Source organism: Manis pentadactyla, chromosome 10 (assembly GCF_030020395.1).
Source record: "Manis pentadactyla isolate mManPen7 chromosome 10, mManPen7.hap1, whole genome shotgun sequence".
Lineage (NCBI taxonomy): Eukaryota > Metazoa > Chordata > Mammalia > Pholidota > Manidae > Manis > Manis pentadactyla.
Genome location: NC_080028.1, coordinates 20,153,308 through 20,173,577, shown reverse-complemented (window position 1 = coordinate 20,173,577; position 20,270 = coordinate 20,153,308). Strand labels below are relative to the sequence as shown.

Below are 20,270 nucleotides of genomic sequence, written 5' to 3'. Positions count from 1 at the left end.
CACATGTACACTGGGGATACCTGAGTGCCTCCCCATTCATAGCAGTGAGCTGCTGACATACTCCTTCCATGAGAGCAGCTTATTCCGTTTGTGTTTTGGTCTGCTGCAAATCCTGACTATGCTAAATGTCTTGCCTGAGATGGATTGTCCCCAGGCAAGTTCACCCTGGATTTGGTGAGAGTGAATAAAAACAATGGAATGTTAAGAGTAAAAGGGTTTATACCAAGCTTTGTTTGCATGGTGGTAGGTTGAGTGCTGGAATCACGTCTGCCTCTGCCTCCAGGCCACTCTGCCCCCGCAGCCCCAGAGCACTAGGCAGGGCTTTTTATAGAGTCAATAATAGCTCACTGCCAACACGTGTGCAAGCATATGCTTGCGAGCATTGCGTGTGTGCTGTGGGCAAATATATTAGGGTCAGGTTAGGATCCTTGCCATGGAACTTCCATTTTCCGTACATGTTGTTATGAGATTTTAATGACTTAATGGCTATAAAAGTACAGTACAATATCCAGAATATCAGTAATTTTAGACATTATGATTTGTTTAACAATAACTTTAAAAATAAACACCAATTATTCAAATTATGTTAAGAACAGAACTTGACACATGTAAAGATATATGCCAGCTGTTATTAATTATTTAAATTATTTAACCTGAACAATTATTATTGTATTATAAAATAATATAATGTCTTTAATAAATTAATAATATCTTTATAAAATGCAGGCTGCATCCTTCTGTGGGATTCTCTTTTCCTTTCTTTTTTGCTGGGTGTGTACACTTCCTTTTTTCACTCTTCCTGGCTTTTCTTCTGACCATTCTTTTTTTCACTGAAGTATAGTTGATATACAATCTTATTTGGTTTCAAGTATACAACACAGTGGTTTACCAGTTACCCACATTATTAAATCCTCACTCCAACTAGTGTAGTTACTATCTGTCAATATAGGAAGATGTTATAGAATCATTGGCTATATTCTCCATGCTATACTACCACCCCCATGACCAACTTATATTATGATTGAGAATTTTTACACTTTTTCCCCCTCACCCTCCCCACCAACCTACCCCAACCACTTCCCCATGGTAACCACCAGCACTTCTCAGTGTCTATGAGTCTACTGCTATTTTGTTCATTTTGTTTTGTTGTTATATTCCACAGATAAATGAAATCATATGGTATTTGTATTTCTCCACATGGCTTGTTTCATTTAGCATAGTACCCTCTAGGTCCATCTATGTTGTCACAAATGGGAGGATTTTTCTTTCTTTATGGTGAATAACATTCCACTGTGTATATGTACCACATTTTCTTTATCCATTCATCTATTGATGGACACTTAGGTTGCTTTCATATCTTGGCTATTGTAAATTCTGTGGCAGTAAACATATGGGTGCATGTATCTTTTTGGATCAGGGATTTTCTTTTCTTCAGGTAAATTCCTAGAAGTTGAGTTACTGGGTCATATGGTATTTCTATTTTTAGTTTTTTGAGGAACCTCCATAATGCTTTCCATAGCAGTTGTACCAATTGACATTCCCTTGAACAGTGGAGGAGGGTTCCCTTTTCCCCATATCCTTGTCAACACTTGTTCTTGTCTTTTGGATAATGGTCATTCTGACTGGTGTGAGGCAGTATCTCACTGTGGTTTTAATTTACATTTCCCTGATGATTAGCAATGTGGAGCATCTTTTCATGTGCCTGTTGGCCATCTGTATTTTTTCTTTGTAGAAATACCTGTTCAGGTCCTCTACCAATTTGTTAATCAGGTTATTTGTGTTTTTGCTGTTGAGGCATATGAGTTCTTTATATATTTTAGATGTTAACCCCTTATCAGATAAATCATTTACAAATGTATCCTCCCATACTGTAGGTTGCCTTTTTATTCTGTTGATGGTGTCCTTTGCTGTGCAGAAGCTTTTTAGTTTGATGTAGTCCCACTTGTTCATTTTTTATTTTGTTTCCCTTGCCTGAGGAAATGTGTCCAGAAAAAAATTGCTCATGCTTATGTTCAAGAAAATTTTCGCCTATGTTTTCTTCTAAGAGTTTTATGGTTTCAAGTCTCACATTCAGGTTTTGATCCATTTTGAGTTTACTTTTGTGTATGGAGTTAAATAGCAATCCAGTTTCATGCTCTTGCCTGTAGTTGTCCAGTGGTCCCAACACCAGTTATTGTAGCGACTGTCTTTTTCTCATTGTATATTCATGGCTTCTTTATCATATATTGATTGACCATAGATGTGTGGATTTATATGTGGGCTCTTTGTTCTGTTCCATTGATCTGTGGGTCTGTTCTTGCATCAGTACCATATTGTTTTGATTACTGTAGCTTTTTAATATAGCTTTAAGTCAGGGAGTATAGTACCCCCAGTTGTGTTCTTTTTTCTCATGATCACTTTGGCTATTTGGGGTTTTTTGTGGTTCCAAATGAATTTTAGAATTATTTGCTCTAGTTTATTGAAAAATACCATTGGTATTTTTATAGGGATTGTGCTGAATCTGTAAATTGTTTTGGGCAGGATAGACATTTTGACAATGTTAACTCTTCCTATCCATGAGAATGAAATAGATTTCCATTTATTTGTGTCACCTTTTAATTTTTCTCATGCGTATCTTATGGTTTTCAGAGTACAGGTCTTTAACCTTCTTGTTTAGGTTTACTCCTCGTTATTTTATTCTTTTTGATGCAATTGTAAATGGAATTGTTTTCCTGATTTCTCTTTCTGCTAATTTGTTGTTAGTATATAGGAATGCAACAGATTTCTGTGTATTAATTTTATATCCTGCAAGTTTGCTGCATCTAGTTATTAGTTCTAACAGTTTTTGGTGTCATCTTTAGTATATATAGATATACTATCATGTCATCTGCAAATAGTGACAGTTTAACTTCTTCCTAACCAATTTAGATGCCTTATCTCTTTATTTTGTCTGATTGCCGTGGCTAGGACCTCCAGTATGATATTGAATAAAAGAGGTGAGAGCAGATATCCTTGTCTTGATCCTGATCTTAGAGGAAATTATTTCAACTTTCCTTGAGTATGATGTTAGCTGTTGGTTTTCATATATGGCCTTTATTATGTGAGGTACATTGCTTCTATACCCTTTTTTTGATCTGGGCCTCAGCAGACAAGTTTTAATTAGCTGATCTTGCTCACAAAAGGCTAGGAGAACACATGGGAGACACATCTGAAGCCCTGCTAATATACATCATATATACATAAAACTCTCATTGTTGAGAGTTTTTATCATGAACAGATGTTGAAATTTGACCATTGTTTTTCCACTGTAGAAAAATCGATGGGACCAATGAGGAAGAAGATAACATCGAGCTGAATGAAGAAGGAAGGCCAGTGCAGACATCCAGGCAGAGGCCCCCACTCTGCAACTGCCAGTGCTGCGGTATACCCAAGCGCTACATCATCGCCATCATGAGCGGGCTGGGATTCTGCATTTCCTTTGGGATTCGGTGTAATCTTGGAGTTGCCATCGTGGAAATGGTCAACAACAGCACTGTATTTGTTGATGGAAAACCAGAAATTCAGGTTGGTGTCAGTCTGTGGTGGGGAGCTCTTCTGGCCACAACTGTGCAGATACTTTATTATATGAAAGAAAGCACTGCAGTGCACCAATGACATGATGAAAATGTTGAGGAGCTGTCATGTGCTGGGCCCTATGCAAGGTGGTGAAAATACAATAGTGAGCAATGCAGGCTGGGCCCTTGTTCTCATGGAGAGGTACAAGAAGTGATTACAGCTTGGGGTTGTAGGTGCTAGGTTGGGGTGTTCAGGTTTGTCAGTTATGTACAAAGGCACCTAGGCCAGACTGATATGGTGAAAAAAATTCCTAGAGAAAGTGATGGCTGGACCTGTAGGATGAGGAGGAATTTGATAGACAAAGAGGGTTTTGATGGGGCAGAAAGAAGAGTGTGTGAAGTAAAAGGAGCATCATGTGTGAAAGACTATAGAAGAAAGAGAAAGGAGGGAGACAGGGAGAAAGAGAGCATGGAGTTATTTAAGAACGGAGGCTGGAGTTCATCTTTTCTGTGCCATGGACCCCTTTGGAAGTCTGGTGAAGACTTAAAAATGCTTTGTTAAAAAAACTTAAAATTCTAAAAATACATGGGATTATAAAGGAAGCCAATTCTATTAAAATAAAAATATCAAAATATTTAAAAATTGAATTTGTGACAGAAGCATACAGGCATCTTTATGAAAACATCAGATGACAAAATCTAGCAATGGGTCTGAAAATTACTGTAATCTTGAAGTTGGAAGTATAAGCCCTAGTTTGAGATAGTAGCAACTGTCACATGATATGAACCTATTTATAATTCCCAGTTGTGTCGTCACAGGTACTGATACTACTACTGTGGTTTGTTGCCTACACTCCTCATCACAGAAAATGCTGAATTTCAGTTAGCAGTTAGTGGAAATAAAGATGCCAATTTTTTTCCCATCCATAGACTGTAGGATGAGAAGCCCCCCATAAGAGAGTGGAGCTTGGGGGTGATTATTAAGAGATGAGTAAATAGAGGTTAGGTCATGTAAAGCCTGGTAAGCCATGTGTGGAGTCATGATGGGCTTTAAGCACAGAAACAGGTCTTATCAAATCTGTGTTCCAGATTGATCACTGGCCAGCCATGATCTCCCAGTGAATTGGGGTTGAAGTGAGGGGAGGGAAGCAGGAGACCCAGTTCAAAGGCTGTTGTAGGCATAAGCAAGCATACTCTGATGTGGCTTAAATAGTACTGTTTTTATGACTCATTGGAAAGATAAAATCTAGTTTGTTTCTTAGGGGAAAAAATGTAAATATATGCCCAGTGGGTGCTCAATAAATACGTTTCACTGTAGTGAACACACACACAATGGAATGATTCATGTGGAAATACGTCCATTTTCAGAGACGCATCTATTAGGTCTCTAGTCCCTGCACGCATTTGGAGAAATGTTTAGATCAGAGTATCCCAAATGGGTGTCTGGAAAATCGCTGTAAATAAGGCATTGTATGAAATGGGAGTCTTTAGTGTGCTGTGTCCTGTGAGAATCTCCAAGAGGGATGTGTGCTACCCATTATTTCCTGGACTTGATTGCAGAACACTTTCTTCTTCTTTTTTTGGGGGGGGACACTTTCTTGTATGCCACGTCTATTAGTATTACCTGGAGTAGTTCCTGCCAAGCATTGGTTTGGGAAAATTTGGTTTTGATCCCTTAAAAAGAAGTCTTTAGTTGGCTTGAAGGATTAAAAAAAAAATTTCCCATCCACAGGCTCTAGGATGAGAAGCCCCCATAAGATAGTGTAGCATGGGAGTGATTATTAAGAGATGAGTAATTAGAGGTTAGGTCATATAAAGCCTGGTAAAAAAAAAATTTTTTTCTTTTTTTTTAGCTAAGGGATTATTCTGCCAGATGAAAAGAGCACAATGGAGATTCTTCTAACTGGACTCTTTATGATGCCATAGCTGAATTTGTTCTAAAAGGATATCCTGGTTGTTTTTTTTTTTCTTTTTAGGGGGAGGGAGGGCAATGCCATGAGGTGTGGCGGGCATGCCATGCATATTTAAAATAAAGAATCATGTATATTAGCAAGGTTTCAGATGTGCATCACATGCATTCTCCTAGCTTTTTGTGATCAAGGCCAGCTAATTAAAACTTGTCTGCTGAGGCCCAGATCAAAATGAAATGCTAGTTTGCATGTGTTTGTTGCCTGAAAAGATCTGCCTAGGTCAATGGAAAAGATGCTTCGATAAACCTAAGGAATAATGCTGGTGTGTGTTTTCTAGTTACTATGGTTTTGTCCTCTGGAGTCTTAGAGAAACTGATTAAGATCTAACAAATGCTTTACATCATTTTCTCTGGCCTCAAAAGTAGGATATTAATAGCATTTCAGAAGCTCCAGCACAACTCTGATCTATGGCCAGACATTTCTCTCTTATCCAAATAGAACAAAGCTTAGATATCAGCTGAGAATGTTCAACCTGATGACAAAGATTTCACTAATTGTATTGGGAGATCCTGAATGTCCAGGTTTATTTGTTTGGTTGGTTTTTCATTTTGTGGAGGGAAAACCAGATATTTTGCATTGAGATATTTTAAAAATCCTCAATTTCAAAAGAGGGAAAAAAAACAGTATGAATAGGTATGTCTTGCAAATATGTAGCTTATATTCTACTAGTGGTAGGAAGGGTAGTTTTAGCTGATGTGTGAATAGTTGTTTTTAATTTAATATTTGTGAGTTTTCAATCATGTGAATACTTAGAACACTGTCTTGCATATGGTAAGCAATCAATGACTGAATTTTGAGAAACTTTGTATTTCTTTTTATGCTCAGGAAAAGTCCAGATGCTTTCCATGAATCATGAGCGTTTGTAGGGTTAAAAGGGTAGGCTTTGGACTTGCTCAGATTTCAAACTTGACTTCTGTCATTCGTTAGCTCTGGGACTGTGAGCAGTTTACCTTTATGTCCTGGTCAGGAATCATGGATTGCAAAGAATAGAAGTGTGGTTAAACCAGCTCCAGTTGAAAAGGGCATTATGGTAGGGCTGTAGGGGGTCTCATGAGTGAGGGGCAGAAAGCAGGTCCTCTGGGTATGTCTGTGCAGACCGTGCCCTGGACAGGGGGCCCTGAGGTGGGACTGAAATCCAGCCTGTACTCCACCCTGGGGAGGAAAAGGAGTCGTCATGTAATTCAAAGTTGTGAACAGAAGCCCTACCTGGAAGGGCAGATTGGAGCTGGGCCTCATGGGAACTAGGAAATCCTTAGCTAAGGTCTCTAGCTTGCTTACTCCGCCTGGTCTCTCATCTGCTTCTCTCCGAGTCTGCTCCATTCTCCTGGTCTCTCCATGGACTGTTTTCATTCCTTCTCCAAGGCTTTTCTCTGCCCTCCAAAGCCGAAGTTCCTCAAGCCTTTGCTTTGCCAGGGAACTGACCCAATATTCCCTGACTTCAATGGGACTTGTTTCAGTTCAAGTGTTCAGTACTGTCTAACTAGGATCTCTGGGCTCACTGGAGAGAGAGAGAGAGAGAGAGAGAGAGAAAGAGAGAGAGAATGGCCGATTGGCTGAGTCCAGCCCACACCTCAGCTCTCTCTACCCAAGTGTCCAGTCACACTGAGTGGAGGGGGGCAGTCTTCTTGGAAATGTGATCAGGGAGGCAGGAAACAGCATTTCTAGCAATTCTTTGCTAACCCTCATTGCCCTCATTATGAAGTGGGAATGAAAGGCCTGCTTTGTAGATCAAATGAGGCACTAATATATTAAGTACCTATATTCATTTCCTAAGGCTGCCATAACAAATTACCACAAATACGGTTAATTAAAACAGCAGGAAATTATTCTCTCACAGCTGCGGAGGCCAGGGGTGGGCAGCCGCGGCCCAGCAGGGCTGCGCTCCCTCTCAGGGCTCCAGGGGAGAGTCCTTCCTTGCCTCTGGCTCCTGGGGTCCCAGGAGCTCCTCGGCTTGTGGCAGCCCAACTCCAATCTCTGCTCCGTCTTCACCTGGCCTTCTTCTCTCTGTGTCTTCTCTTCCATCTCAAATGTCCCTTTGCCTTTCTCCTAGAAGGACACTTGTTATTGGGTTTAGGGCCTAGCTGGATAATCCAGGATAACTCATTTCAGCGTCCTTGACTTCATCACATCAACAAAACCCTTTCCCAAATAAGGCAGCGTTCATAGGTTCTAGGGATTTTGTGTGTGTATCTTTTTAGGGGCTATTTTTCAACCTTAACACAGTACCTGACACAGGGCTTGACTTTCTTAATAACCCATATGTGGGTCTTTATGATTCTGATAAGGCTCAAGTGATGATGAAAGTCAGTTCTCAGCAGACCCAAGTGCTTTTCTTCATATATCCTTTCCTTCAGAGAACAGAGGCACCATCCACACAGGGAGAAAGACATGAGCAAGGGACAGTGTAACTGACTGGTAGCTGCTGGATGAAGTGGCTCCCTCTGCCCTGGATTCTTGGTTCCATGGGTCACTCTGTGACTCAAGGCAAAGAAGTCTAGTGTCTACTTCTCAGTGAGAAGCTCAAGTCTCTACAAGCAGTGGAAAGAAGTAGCTTTTTGGGTTAGGCAAGTAAGAGGTCCTGATCTCAGCTCTCCTTGTAACTAGCTGTATGACCTTATGCAAGCAGGTAACTCCCTAGCCTCAATTTTCTCATCTACAAAAAAAGAGCTAATGATAATTAACTCTTGGTGTTGTAAGGATTAATGTGTTAAATGCAAAATCTCTAAGCAGGGGAATAACCTCCTAAAATATTCATCCTGATTATCCCCACATAGCCAGTGGGTAGGTAGAATAGGTTTAATTTTCCTCATTAAGAAGTGAGAGACTTAAGACTCATTTTCTCTTTGTCTTCTCACTAAACTGGGATCTGGAAAACAGTACACAATCTTGTAAACCCAGAACTTACTTTTTGTTTTCTTTACAAGTTGACTCATTTTTGTTTTAAGCACTTCTCATTATTTGGTATACATATATTTGTACATATATAAATTTGTGTATATGTATATGTACACTTAAAGATATGTATATAATCTCTCCTTTCTCTCACTAGAAGGCAAGTTCAATGAGAGCAGGGTCTCTGTTGTGTTCATTGCTATATCCTAAGCATACAAGAGGCCCTCCAGAAATATTTGTTGAATAAAGGAAGGCAAGAAGGACCTCTTGGGTTACTATTATAGGATCATCAATTAAAATTGTCGTCAACTGTTTTCTGACAAACGCCAAGTGTGTTTGATTTCTCATTTTCAGGCAGCACAGTTTAAGTGGGATCCAGAGACGGTGGGCCTTATCCATGGATCTTTTTTCTGGGGTTACATTGTGACACAAATTCCAGGTGGTTTCATTTCAAACAAGTTTGCTGCTAACAGGTAAGATAAACTGATATAACTGCACAGATCACTCAAATGTGACTTTGTACTTTTCCAGAATCTGCAAGATCGGCTCTCAGTTTGGGGATGCAAAATGAAAGACAGGAGCCATTGCAGTAGATGTGATTCACAGATACTGATCTCATATAATCCTTTTCTTTAGAGTCCCATTTTATTTACTTTTTTGTCTGATCTAATTTATCTATTTTATTTACTTTTTTGTCTGATCTAATTTATCTTGCAATTCTTTAAGTGACTACGTAGTAAAAAGAGCAACTGACTCTGAGTCAGGAGAAAGAGTTCCTGGTCCCTAAGTAACTCACTGGGTGACCTCTACTGAGCCACTCTCTTTCCTTCTCTGTGCCTCAGTTTCCTCATCTGTGAAGTGAAGGTGGATTAAGTTGTCTTTGAGTTCCCTTTGACCAGTGACATTTGGTGATCCTAGGAACTACTTTAATATCATCCAGTACCATACAGGCTTTGTCCTGTGAGTAGCAGGGACTTGCCTTTGGTTTGCAACATATCTTTATGCTCTTGCATAAAGATTCTATGGGAGGTGTCTGAACAATTAAAAGTGTCCAAGGCCAAATGAGCTGCCTCATGAAGCTGTGAGTTCTCTGTCACTAGAGGAAGTCAAGCAGAATCAGTGGCCACTTGAAGAGAGGTTGGCAGTATTTGTACCAGAAAAGGAGTGTATTAAATATCTCCAGGTCCCTTCCAATTGTATTTCCTGTGTGATTTCACATATATGGATTTCATGAAGTGTGCATTTTATAAAGCTGTGTTTTTCAAACTCTAAAACACAACTCATTAGATGGTAATGAGATCAATATAGTGATTTATCAATGAGCTTTTTCTAAATAAGAGAAACAGAAGATAATCAAATAGTATTAAATAGAGTAGAAAATAGCTTAGTTTATTGTACATTTACATACTGTTTTTCAAACTTGATTACATTTGTGTGTATGGCTAGGTACTGGGTTGCCATATAAAATATATTTTTGTTTTATGGGTCAAGGTAAAAAAAGTTTAAAAGTCACTATCAAAAGATCTAAATATGATAAGTATGACTATATTTACTTGTCCTTGTCTAATTCGTGCCCTTTATTTTTTTGTCACTTACTTATTGCATTCTTTTTAAAAAGTGATAAAACCTTGGCTCCCCTCTGGCCTCTTGGGTTACTGCTTGCATTTTTGCTCTAAAAAGAAATTACACATAATTTGGTTTACCAGTATGTAAAAATGAGTTAATGCGTCATCAACATGTGTGAGAAAGTAAGAACATGCTGGGTACTCTCTTTTCCTGGGACACTCCCATCAGGCAGGGAGGAGAAGGCAAGCGGCCCTGGGCAGAGAGCTGGGAGCTAAGACAAGTACAGAGCCCGTCCTCTGCTTGGCTCTCCTGGGACACTGCATGCATCTCTGATTCTGAGTATGCCCCTCTGGTAAAATGAGAGCAGAACAGGGAAGCAGGAGACATAAACCCAATGTGCAGAAGTCAAGAGGTAGCAGAATGGATCAGGTGGGTAGAAGCAAGCAGCATGGTGGGTCTCCAGCAAGCTCACCTCATCCTGGTCTGCCTCCAACTTCCGGACCTCATTTAAGCAGGACACATCTGTACTGCAGAAAACCTGCCCAGAGCTGGTCTAGGGGCTGGAGCTCAGAAATCAAAGCAGCCCAACAGTCTAGCTTGGGACGCACCAGACCCGAGCACATCTATTTCTTCCTATGAATTTCCATGGTGATCTTCCATGAACTGTTAGGTTTGTTCCTGTTTAACTAATGCGCCACATCGGTCAGCGGGCTTGCTCAGTAACAGCGTTTTGGCTCTTCAGGGTCTTCGGAGCCGCCATCTTCTTAACATCAGCCTTGAACATGCTCATTCCTTCTGCGGCCAGAGTGCATTACGGCTGTGTCATGTGTGTCAGAACCCTGCAAGGCCTCGTGGAGGTAGGAGATTCTCTCCCACCGTGCTGTCACTGGAGATGGCACGGCCCTTTAGAAAATTACGCCTCTGAAGAAAAGCACCTCTCCTCAGTGTTCCTATCTTCCACCTTGTTCTGCTATTTCAACTCTCTGGTTATGAACTTCATACATAAAATATGAACACTTTAATTAAAATGCCTTATTTTAATGGGTCCACGGTTATACACAATAAAGAACTATTTTATAGAGTGCTGAATTTCAGATGAGCCAGGAATGATCTCAGCGATAATCTAATCCAACCCTTTCATTTTCTTAATGACAAAACTGAAGCCTCAAACCTGCAGTTCACATTGGAAAGGCAAAAACAGTTTAAATGGATTCATCAATAAACCCATACATTTCCAAGTGTGGAGGCTCATGCAGAGATTTAACGTGATGAAGGAGGGAGCCGGATGGAGCCGGGAGCTAAACGGTGTGGACTTTGCTGGTCTCATGGCCTCTGTTGCAACCACTCAACTCTGCCATTATAGTGCCAAAGCAGCCACAGCCAATATGTAAACACACGGGCACGGTTATATTCCAAGAAAACTTTTTGGACACTGAGATTCGAATTTCACATGATGTTTATGTGCCATGAAATATTATTTTTCTATTTTTTTGCCCCTTAAGAATGCAAAAACCGTTCTTGCTCAAGGGCTGCACAAAAACAGAGAGTGGGCCAGATCAGTTCACCCGACCCTGAGGGAGAGCACCGCTTCCCAAGCTCAGTCTTCCACCTCTAACCTTCGTCTCTTTTGTCACATCGCATACAGTTTATTTATTATTTATCTGTAATTTTTCCTAAGTCGATGCACTTAAAAAAACTCTAGCCCCCTGAAATCCAAAAGAATCTCACATAGGCAGCAATATCTTTGAAACCATGGGTTTGGTGTGCTAGTTATATATATATATATATTTAAAGCATATCAGAATAACACTTATAATTTAAAAAGTAGGTTGCTACAGCACCTTAAATAGAACTCTAGGCCCACGAGAGGGACATGTAACACACCTTGGAAAATGCTGATGTGGTTGAAAGAATGTGCTATTAACAGCCATGAAGGTTACAGTCTTGTCACTTAACAGCTTTGAGACTCAGGTTCTCTATCTTGAAATGAGAGGAGGGACCAGCAGATTGTGGAAGTCCCTTTCTACATGTTATTCTCTAATAATATGACATATATAGAACTCTTTCCCAGTCCCCACCATGCTTACATTTGGACTGGTTTTATTTGAATTTTAGCATCTGTGCTGTAAGTCAAAATAGCTGACCCATGCTATTTACTATGAACTGAACGTTTATATCACAGCCTTTGTTAAAGAAGAAGGAACCCCATTTTAAACACAAACTTCAGTCAAATCAAATCATCTATTTTAACCATTTTGCCAGGGTGTGACCTACCCAGCCTGCCATGGGATGTGGAGCAAGTGGGCACCACCTTTGGAGAGAAGCCGACTGGCCACAACCTCTTTCTGTGGTACGTGTATTAGAATCATTACGAGTTTCATTTAGGTATGCTTTTGGCCTTAAGTGAAGACCCTATTAAACAGAGTCTGTTTTTATTCACATATCAAAAGTCCAAAGGGGAATGGTGCTAGTGCTGTTGCTGTTGTTCAGGGATCCACTCAGGGCCTATGCCTGTCTGACTTTCTACTCCACTGACCTCAGAGTGTTAGTTTTTTATTCTCATGCTTGTTTCTCATGTTCACAGGATGACTTTTGTAGCTCCAGGCACAAGACCACATTCAAGGCAGGAAGAAGTGGGGATGGGTGTCCTCATTACACCTGTTCCTTTCATCAGAAAAGCAAAAACTTCCCCCAAACTCCCTAGAAGGTTTCTACTTATAGTTCCCTGGCCCTGGTTGTGTCATATGCTTTACTAACTGCAGAGGAAGCTAAGAAAACAAGTGCTAGGTTCTCTAGAATCCTTAATAGAGAAAGGTGAGAATGAGAGGGCTGGAAGTGGTTGTTGGATTAGCCAATGAATTGTATTTGCCAAGGTCAAATGCAGTAGAGAGCATCATCAAACCCCCTACTCTTCTTTTTACAGATGGAAAAACTAAAACTAAAGTTTAAAGTTTAGTTTCACTGAACTAAAACTCAAGTTGTGGAGCTGGAGCTAGATCACCTGATTCTTGATTCAGAACTTTGCTTACTATACTCTATCGTGTACACACTGTCATAGAGACCTTCTAATTAATTTTTACCATTGTATTCCAAATAAAAACAAGGCCATTCATCTTCCCTGAATGTAAAGTAATGGCCCTTAAGTAGTGATTGACTTCAATTCCTGGGTCTCCAAAATTCCCTTTGCTAAGACAGCCTTACTGCAAGCCATGCCTCTGGGACTGGCCTCTTTTGTGTCTCTGGGGTAGTCGGTGTTCTGAACGGTCTGCCTAGGTACCACTTAAGGACTGAACAAGGACAGCATATGCTGCTGCCATCAACACAGTCGTAAATATATTCTCAAATATTTTTTATGGGGGAAGGGGCCCAGGAAGACAGAAACATCTTAGGCCACCAAAGTCACAACGGGATCAGAATGTAGGCCTGTCTAGTGTTTCAAGCTAGCATACCTTTCCTGAAATAAGTTCCTATGTATGCTTCCTTTCTTTCCTTTCTTCCTTATTCATTCATTCCTTCCTTCCATCCTTTAATATTTCTTTCCTTCTTTCTTATCTTTTTTTTTCTTTTCTTGATTTAACTTGTACTTCTTAGCTAAAGGGAGAAATAAAACTTCGTCTGGACTTCTGTGAATATTTTTATTTCTCCCTTGCTCTCTGTTTACTTCCTTTAGTAATAATAATAATAAAGAATTATAAAGGAAAATTATATTTTATAATTATAAAATTATATAGATATAAATATTTCTAAAATAATAAAGAATAATAAAGAATCCCTGGAAATTTGGTATGAAATACTTATCAATGTGCCTATTTTGTACCTAGTTTGGAATTGCATGCAGAGCTGAGATGTCTTAATATCTTTAGCCTCTCTTGTCCTTAGAAACCATTCCTGACCTCTTGTTTGTAGTTCAAGATCATCTCCACACCCACTACTGACTTTATACCTACTTGAGAATAATATAAGACTCTTCCTCAGTTGACCTTGTGAATTGTCAGATCCTTGATCTTATTTTCTGTGGATGATTTATAAGGCCCTCCATATTGATTTGGCAGCAAAAGAAGAATGACTAGCAGCCACTCCCCATTCTTAGTGTGTTTATAGCCCTAAAAGGGTTGATTTAAGGAATGGTTTGACTTTAAGGAAAGTTACCTGATCAAGGTCACAAGCTTTATTGCATTTCTCATTTAAGGTGTGGTCTTGGTTTCAAAGAACAGCCCAGGGGAAATATCATCTGAAGGATACTAAGGCTTGGGGCTAATCAGCTCTTATGCTTAAAAAATATTGGACCTAGAAGGGATTTTAGAAAACATCTAGTCACACCTGTAGTTTTTTAATGGGGGAAACTGAGGCTTGGGGAGGAAAAACAACATAAGATCTCACGTCTAGTGAGGACAGAGTGGGGACTGTCCAGTACCAGTTAGCTACTCCCTCCGCAGTGCCTTTCCTCCAGCAAGCACGGAAGGCCTCCTCTGCCGTCCCAGGGGATCAAGGGTGGGCAAAGAGGGATCGAGGCACAGTCCGCTCCCGGGCTCAGTGTGGGTCGGAGGGCCCTGTTTGGGTCTGCTCAGGGAGGCCAGTGGGGTGAATTCATCCAGCCAGGTCTGGAAGAAGAGGGAATGTTTGTCTAATAGATAGGGAAGAAGGAGGACTGTTTCGAGTTCTAAAATTTCCTCAGTGAAGGAATGCTTCTTCCTACAAGGAATTGTTGAGAAGAGGAGGTAGGACTGAAATATTAAACAGCTAAGGATAAAAGCTTTGGATTTCTACAGACTTCGGTTCCTGTCACTCACACCTGGGTGACCTCAGCTCCTTTACCTCCCCTCCCCCAGTTTCCTCCTTGTATAATGGTGATGATATTGATATCAAGGGCATCAGATTGAGAAAAAGGTTAAATAAAATTACAGATGCGGAATACTCAGTGCAGTAGAGGGCACACAGGAAGCCCCCAATGCCTCTCAGTTGGCGGTGGTTTTCCCCTGGGCACCCCCATCCCAGACATTCCTTCCCATTACCTAAATCAGAGCCTCCTACTCCGCACTCCCAGGGGATTTCACCTGCAGAAGAAGACCACCGTCTCCACACCCACAGTGGAGCCAGGCCTGCAGCTTTTTCTAAATGATATGCCCTGGAATGCTTGCCTTATTGGTTTGGGAAGTCTGAGGTTAAAAACAATATACATATGTGCTGTTATTCTGTACCTGACAGTAGCAGTAATAGTTGGCATTTGTGCTGCACTCATTATAGCTTACAAAACATCTTCATATATATAGTTTATATGATCCTGAAAAGAAGCATGTGCAATAGAGATTTCATTCCCATCTTCTGAGGAAAGTGATTCCAACAGATTGAGAGACTTCCTCTGATGTCATGACATTCAGATCCAGAGCTGGGCCTTTCCTAGCCAGTTAGGCCCTCCTGGGTGGGATGTGATTTAACCTTTCTCTGGAAGATACCAAGCTCCCATTTCCTGAAGATCTTCCTTAGCGCTGGATTCCCGGATCCAGAATTTCCTTTCACTGCTCACCTTTTCTGAAGCATGGCCAGCAGGAATTTCAGATAGTAATTTTTTGGATTCAGTTCATATTTATTGGGAGTTCGCAGGGCGTGTGTTTCTCCAGCAGATAACATGGAGTCAGATCACTGCTCTTAGCCCTCATTATCATGTCTAGACAAGACAAACATCCACACACAGGTAAGTATTTACAAGGTTAAGTATTTGCGAAGTAAGAAATACATTTTAAAATGTACCCATTCAGGAGATGGATGGAGACAACAGCCATCCAGGTCATTTTGCCATCCTGGAATTTAATTGTTTCCTGATTTACTGGAAAAAAAAAAAATCAGGGCTCTAGCAATCATGATCCTTCAATAGTTTCAAGTCCTTCATTTATAGACTTTGGTGATAATCCTTCTGAACCTGAGCTCTGAAAGGCAGGTCATTTGTTCCTTTGTTTTCTATCTGCACACAATATTGTGTCTGGTTGAATTTTTCAAATTTCTCTTAGATTTTTCTCATCTTTTTATTCTTTTCTCACATGCAAATCCAAATCTCTGGGCCTGAGCAATCATTGTCTAATCCCTCCATGGTACCTAGATGCAGTTAAAGGGCATCCTGGTGACCTTTCTCTCCTGGAAGCCCTGTTTTAAGGCACATCGGCAGTTTGCCTGTCCCCCTTCAGACCTTCTAACTTCTGCTCAGTTTGATTCATCCTCAACTCAACCACATACACTCTGAATGGATTGAAGGGGCTCACATGCTGATTGGTAAATTTCTCTCAATCTTTCCTTGTCCTAGGATCCTATGCGGGGGCAGTGATTGCCATGCCCCTGGCTGGGGTGTTGGTACAGTACATTGGATGGGCCTCTGTCTTTTATATTTATGGTGAGTGACTTGACTTCATGAGTTCTGAGAGTGACTCATAGAGATGGTATTTTACAGCATAATGGGTTTGGCTAATAGTTTACTATACAAACATAGAGATTACTAAGACAAGTTTATCATCTAAACCAAATAGTTAGCTACCTATGATTTGTTTAAATTTATATAAAAGTTGAGATTTTTAATGAGCAGAATGTTATCTTTCTTTAAATACCAGTTAATAACAACAACAAGAAAATCAACAAAATTCTTCCTCCTAGCTGAATATAGCACTGTTAGGGGATATTTTGAAAACTGAAACATTTAGAAATAGAAGAAGGAGACCATATCATCAAGCCTTTTCTTTCTTTTTTTTCTTATTTTGCTATTTTGCCATTACAGTCACTGTCCATCAGCGTAGTAAGATGCTATAGAGTCACTACTTGCCTTCTCTGTGTTATCAGCCTTCCCCGTGTCCTGCCCCCTACATTATGTGTGCTAATCACATTGCCCCTTTCCCCCCTTATCCCTCCCTTCCCACCCATCCTCCCCAGTCCCTTTCCCTTTGGTAACTGTTAGTCCATTCTTGGGTTCTGTGATTCTGCTGCTGTTTTGTTCCTTCAGGCTTTTTTTTGTTTTTATACTCCACAGATGAGTGAAGTCATTTGGTACTTGTCTTTCTCCGCCTGGTTTATTTCACTGAGCATAATACCCTCTAGCTCCATCTATGTTGTTGCAAATGGTAGGATTTGTTTTCTTCTTATAAGCCTTTTCTTTCTTAACTGCAGGCATGTTTGGGATTATTTGGTACACATTTTGGCTGTTGCAGGCCTATGAGTGCCCAGCAGCTCACCCAACAATATCTGAAGAGGAGAGGACCTACATAGAGACAAGTATAGGAGAAGGAGCCAACTTGGTTAGTCTAAGTGTAAGTAGAGCTGGGTAGGTAAAGACTTGCCTCTTTTGTTTGAGTATTTCTCTTAGTGGTTGTATTGTCCTCTTACAAAAAATACCATGTCAATATATGCACTAAAAGCCTCACTGTATTCTTATTCTCTAGAAATTTAATACACCATGGAAAAGATTTTTCACATCATTGCCAGTTTATGCAATTATTGTGGCAAATTTTTGCAGAAGCTGGACCTTTTATTTGCTGTTAATAAGTCAGCCTGCTTATTTTGAAGAGGTCTTTGGATTTGCAATAAGTAAGGTAAATACATAGATACTTAAAATGTCCTTGAACTTTAAATCTCTTGCTTTTGCCAAGAAAATCTTTGCATGATAAAATAATTAAATTGCTGATCATGATTCGTAACAGTTCTATGGCACCTAATACCCTGGAGGTCAGACAAGTTATACATTCGCTGCACAGTACACCTAGCTATTTAATTCTTCTTGGTAAGAATCAGAGTCATATTAAGCTGCTTTTAAAGATTTATGTTCTACCCAGTCTCAAAGTGTTTTTAAAGTCAACTCAAGGACTGCACATTAGTGAAAGATAAAGAGTTGAGGGTAAGAATTTTTTTCCCTCCATTAAATTACCCAGTAAGTAGCAGTAAGAACCTTAAGCCTTATTTTGCAGATTTGTCCTCTCTCCATAATAGTGGTTATAGCAATAACCACCATTGCCTTGTATGGTTTAGAAAAGACCTCTTTCAATGTCCCCAGCCATCGTCTTTAGGTTATTTGTTTCAGGGAGGAAATGTATGGAAGGTAAAATATAAACCATCATCGTAAAAGAATTAAGTCTCTTTCCTACAAGGGAAAGAACAGCAGCCCAGTAGAGGTGGGTGTCTGCCCAGCTCCAGGTCCTGTGAAAAAGCCAGCAGAGTCAAGTAACAGAGGCTGCCGTCAGCAAACACACCCTCTGTGCCAAGAGTTTAAAGACCCTGTGCCAGACCCTATGCTGGGCGTTGGGGCCTCTGTGATGAATAAAAGCCATCTCTGTTCTCAAGGAGCTTCCAAGCTGGTGGGGGAGGTGCTTGGGTCTATACTTAAACACATTCACTCATTCATTGTTTATTTATTACACAATTCAGGCTTACCAGGGTCCCATATGATTAGATAATTAAAGTTGGTTGTGGTGGGGGTGGCATTGGAGGTGATGGGGTGAGAGAATTAGGGAAATACCTCTCTCTGCAGTAGCTACGAATGGCTCATGGTTTCTTTTCATTCCAGGTGGGCCTCTTGTCAGCAGTCCCACACATGGTTATGACCATTATTGTGCCCATAGGAGGACAATTGGCTGATTACTTAAGAAGCAGAAAAATTTTGACCACAACTGCTGTCAGAAAAATCATGAACTGTGGAGGTACTGTGGATTTCACAGATGGCTTAAGCAGCTTTTATAGAATGAGATGAAACTGAACTGCAAAGCATATTTTGGAAAGGATCTTAATTATTGAAAAGGATCTTAAAGGCCCTCAGATCCATTCCCCAGCATGTCCATCACTGCCAAGTGGTCATCTAACCTGAGATATGACCACTTAGTTGATCAAAGCACACTTGCAACTATGGAAACGCATCGATGTACATCTACACTTAAACCAAAGCAACCCGATTTCTTTTACCTATTTGTTTATTGTTTATCCTTCCTATAAATCCTTTCACATACATAATCCTTTGCTTATGTTGCTTATCTCCTTCTTCCCTTTTCTACATATACATGTTTTGGTAAGAAGCATAAAAAAATATTTTCTCTGAGTAACCTTCTTTCCTCCTAACATCCGCTTGTGCATACGGTGTACACACTCACACACATACCACCCTCTCCCCCACTTTATTTAGTTCCTGCCTTGTGTTCTGATTTTGCAAAGACAAAATGGAAGCTGGGTGATTTTCTAAAAGTGGTAGGTAAAAGACATTGTGAACCCATACAGTGGTTATAACTGCTTACCTTATCTATTTTTAATTTTTTTATTGCAATATAGTTGATATACAACACCGTATTGGGTTCAGATTTTAACATAGTGATTCAACAACTATATATACTACTAAATGCTCACCACTATAAGTTTAGTTACCGTCTATCAAAGATATGACAATATTATGAGATATATTCCCTATGCTATACTTCCATTCTAATAACTAACATGTTATAATTTGAAGTCTATACCTCTTTATCCCTTTCACCTATTTCACACACCCCTGCTTCCCCCGATGGTAACCAATAGTCCATTCTCTGTGTTTATGAATCTATTTCTATTTCTACTTTGTTTGTTTGTTTGTTTGTCTTGCTTTTTAGATTTCACATATAAGTGAAATCATATGGTATTTGTCTTTCTTCACCTGACTTTCTTCACTTAACATAATACCCTCTAGGTCCATTGTGTTGTTGTAAATGGTGCAATTTTCTTCTTTTTTATTGCTGAACAATATTCCCTCACATATATGTACCACATCATCTTTATCCATTAATCTGTAGATGGACACTTAGGTTGCTTCTGTATCTTGGCTATTGATAATAATGCTGCAATAAACATGGAGGTACACATATCTTTTTGAATTAATGATTTTGTTTTCTTTGTGTAAATTCACAGAAGTAGAATTACTAGGTCATATGATATTTCTGTTTTCAGCTTTTTGAGACACCTTCATACTGCTTTCCATAGTGGCTGCATCAGTGTACATCCCCACCAGCAGTTTAGGAGGCTTCCCTTTTCTCCACATTCTTGCCAACATTTATTGTTTCTTGCTTTTGCTCACCTCTTTTAAACCTTCCACTTTTTCTTATTTCTTTTTGTTTTGATTTTTAAATTCGTATTTATTGAATGCTTTCTGTGCCAGACACTAAGCTAAATCCTTTACACACATTATCTTATTTAATCCTCATAACTACCCTGTGGAGCAAGTGCTATTATTAAGCCCAATTTGCAGTGAGGAGATGGGACAAATAAAGTGACTTGCTCAAGTAGCAGAGCCTGAGGTGTCTGAGGCAGGCAGAATAATGCC

General features: G+C 39.9%; 1 protein-coding gene across 1 annotated transcript in view; it reads left to right on the top strand.

Annotated features, from left to right (window-relative positions):
* Positions 1-20,270, top strand: part of SLC17A8 (solute carrier family 17 member 8) — a 61,691-nt gene that overhangs the window by 29,067 nt on the left and 12,354 nt on the right. The window contains exons 2-9 of the mRNA XM_036891504.2: positions 3,291-3,543; positions 8,750-8,868; positions 10,704-10,818; positions 12,224-12,311; positions 16,257-16,343; positions 17,108-17,247; positions 17,380-17,529; positions 18,498-18,630. Coding sequence (XP_036747399.1) covers positions 3,291-3,543; positions 8,750-8,868; positions 10,704-10,818; positions 12,224-12,311; positions 16,257-16,343; positions 17,108-17,247; positions 17,380-17,529; positions 18,498-18,630 — 1,085 coding nt within the window. The remainder of the gene's footprint in view (positions 1-3,290; positions 3,544-8,749; positions 8,869-10,703; positions 10,819-12,223; positions 12,312-16,256; positions 16,344-17,107; positions 17,248-17,379; positions 17,530-18,497; positions 18,631-20,270) is intronic.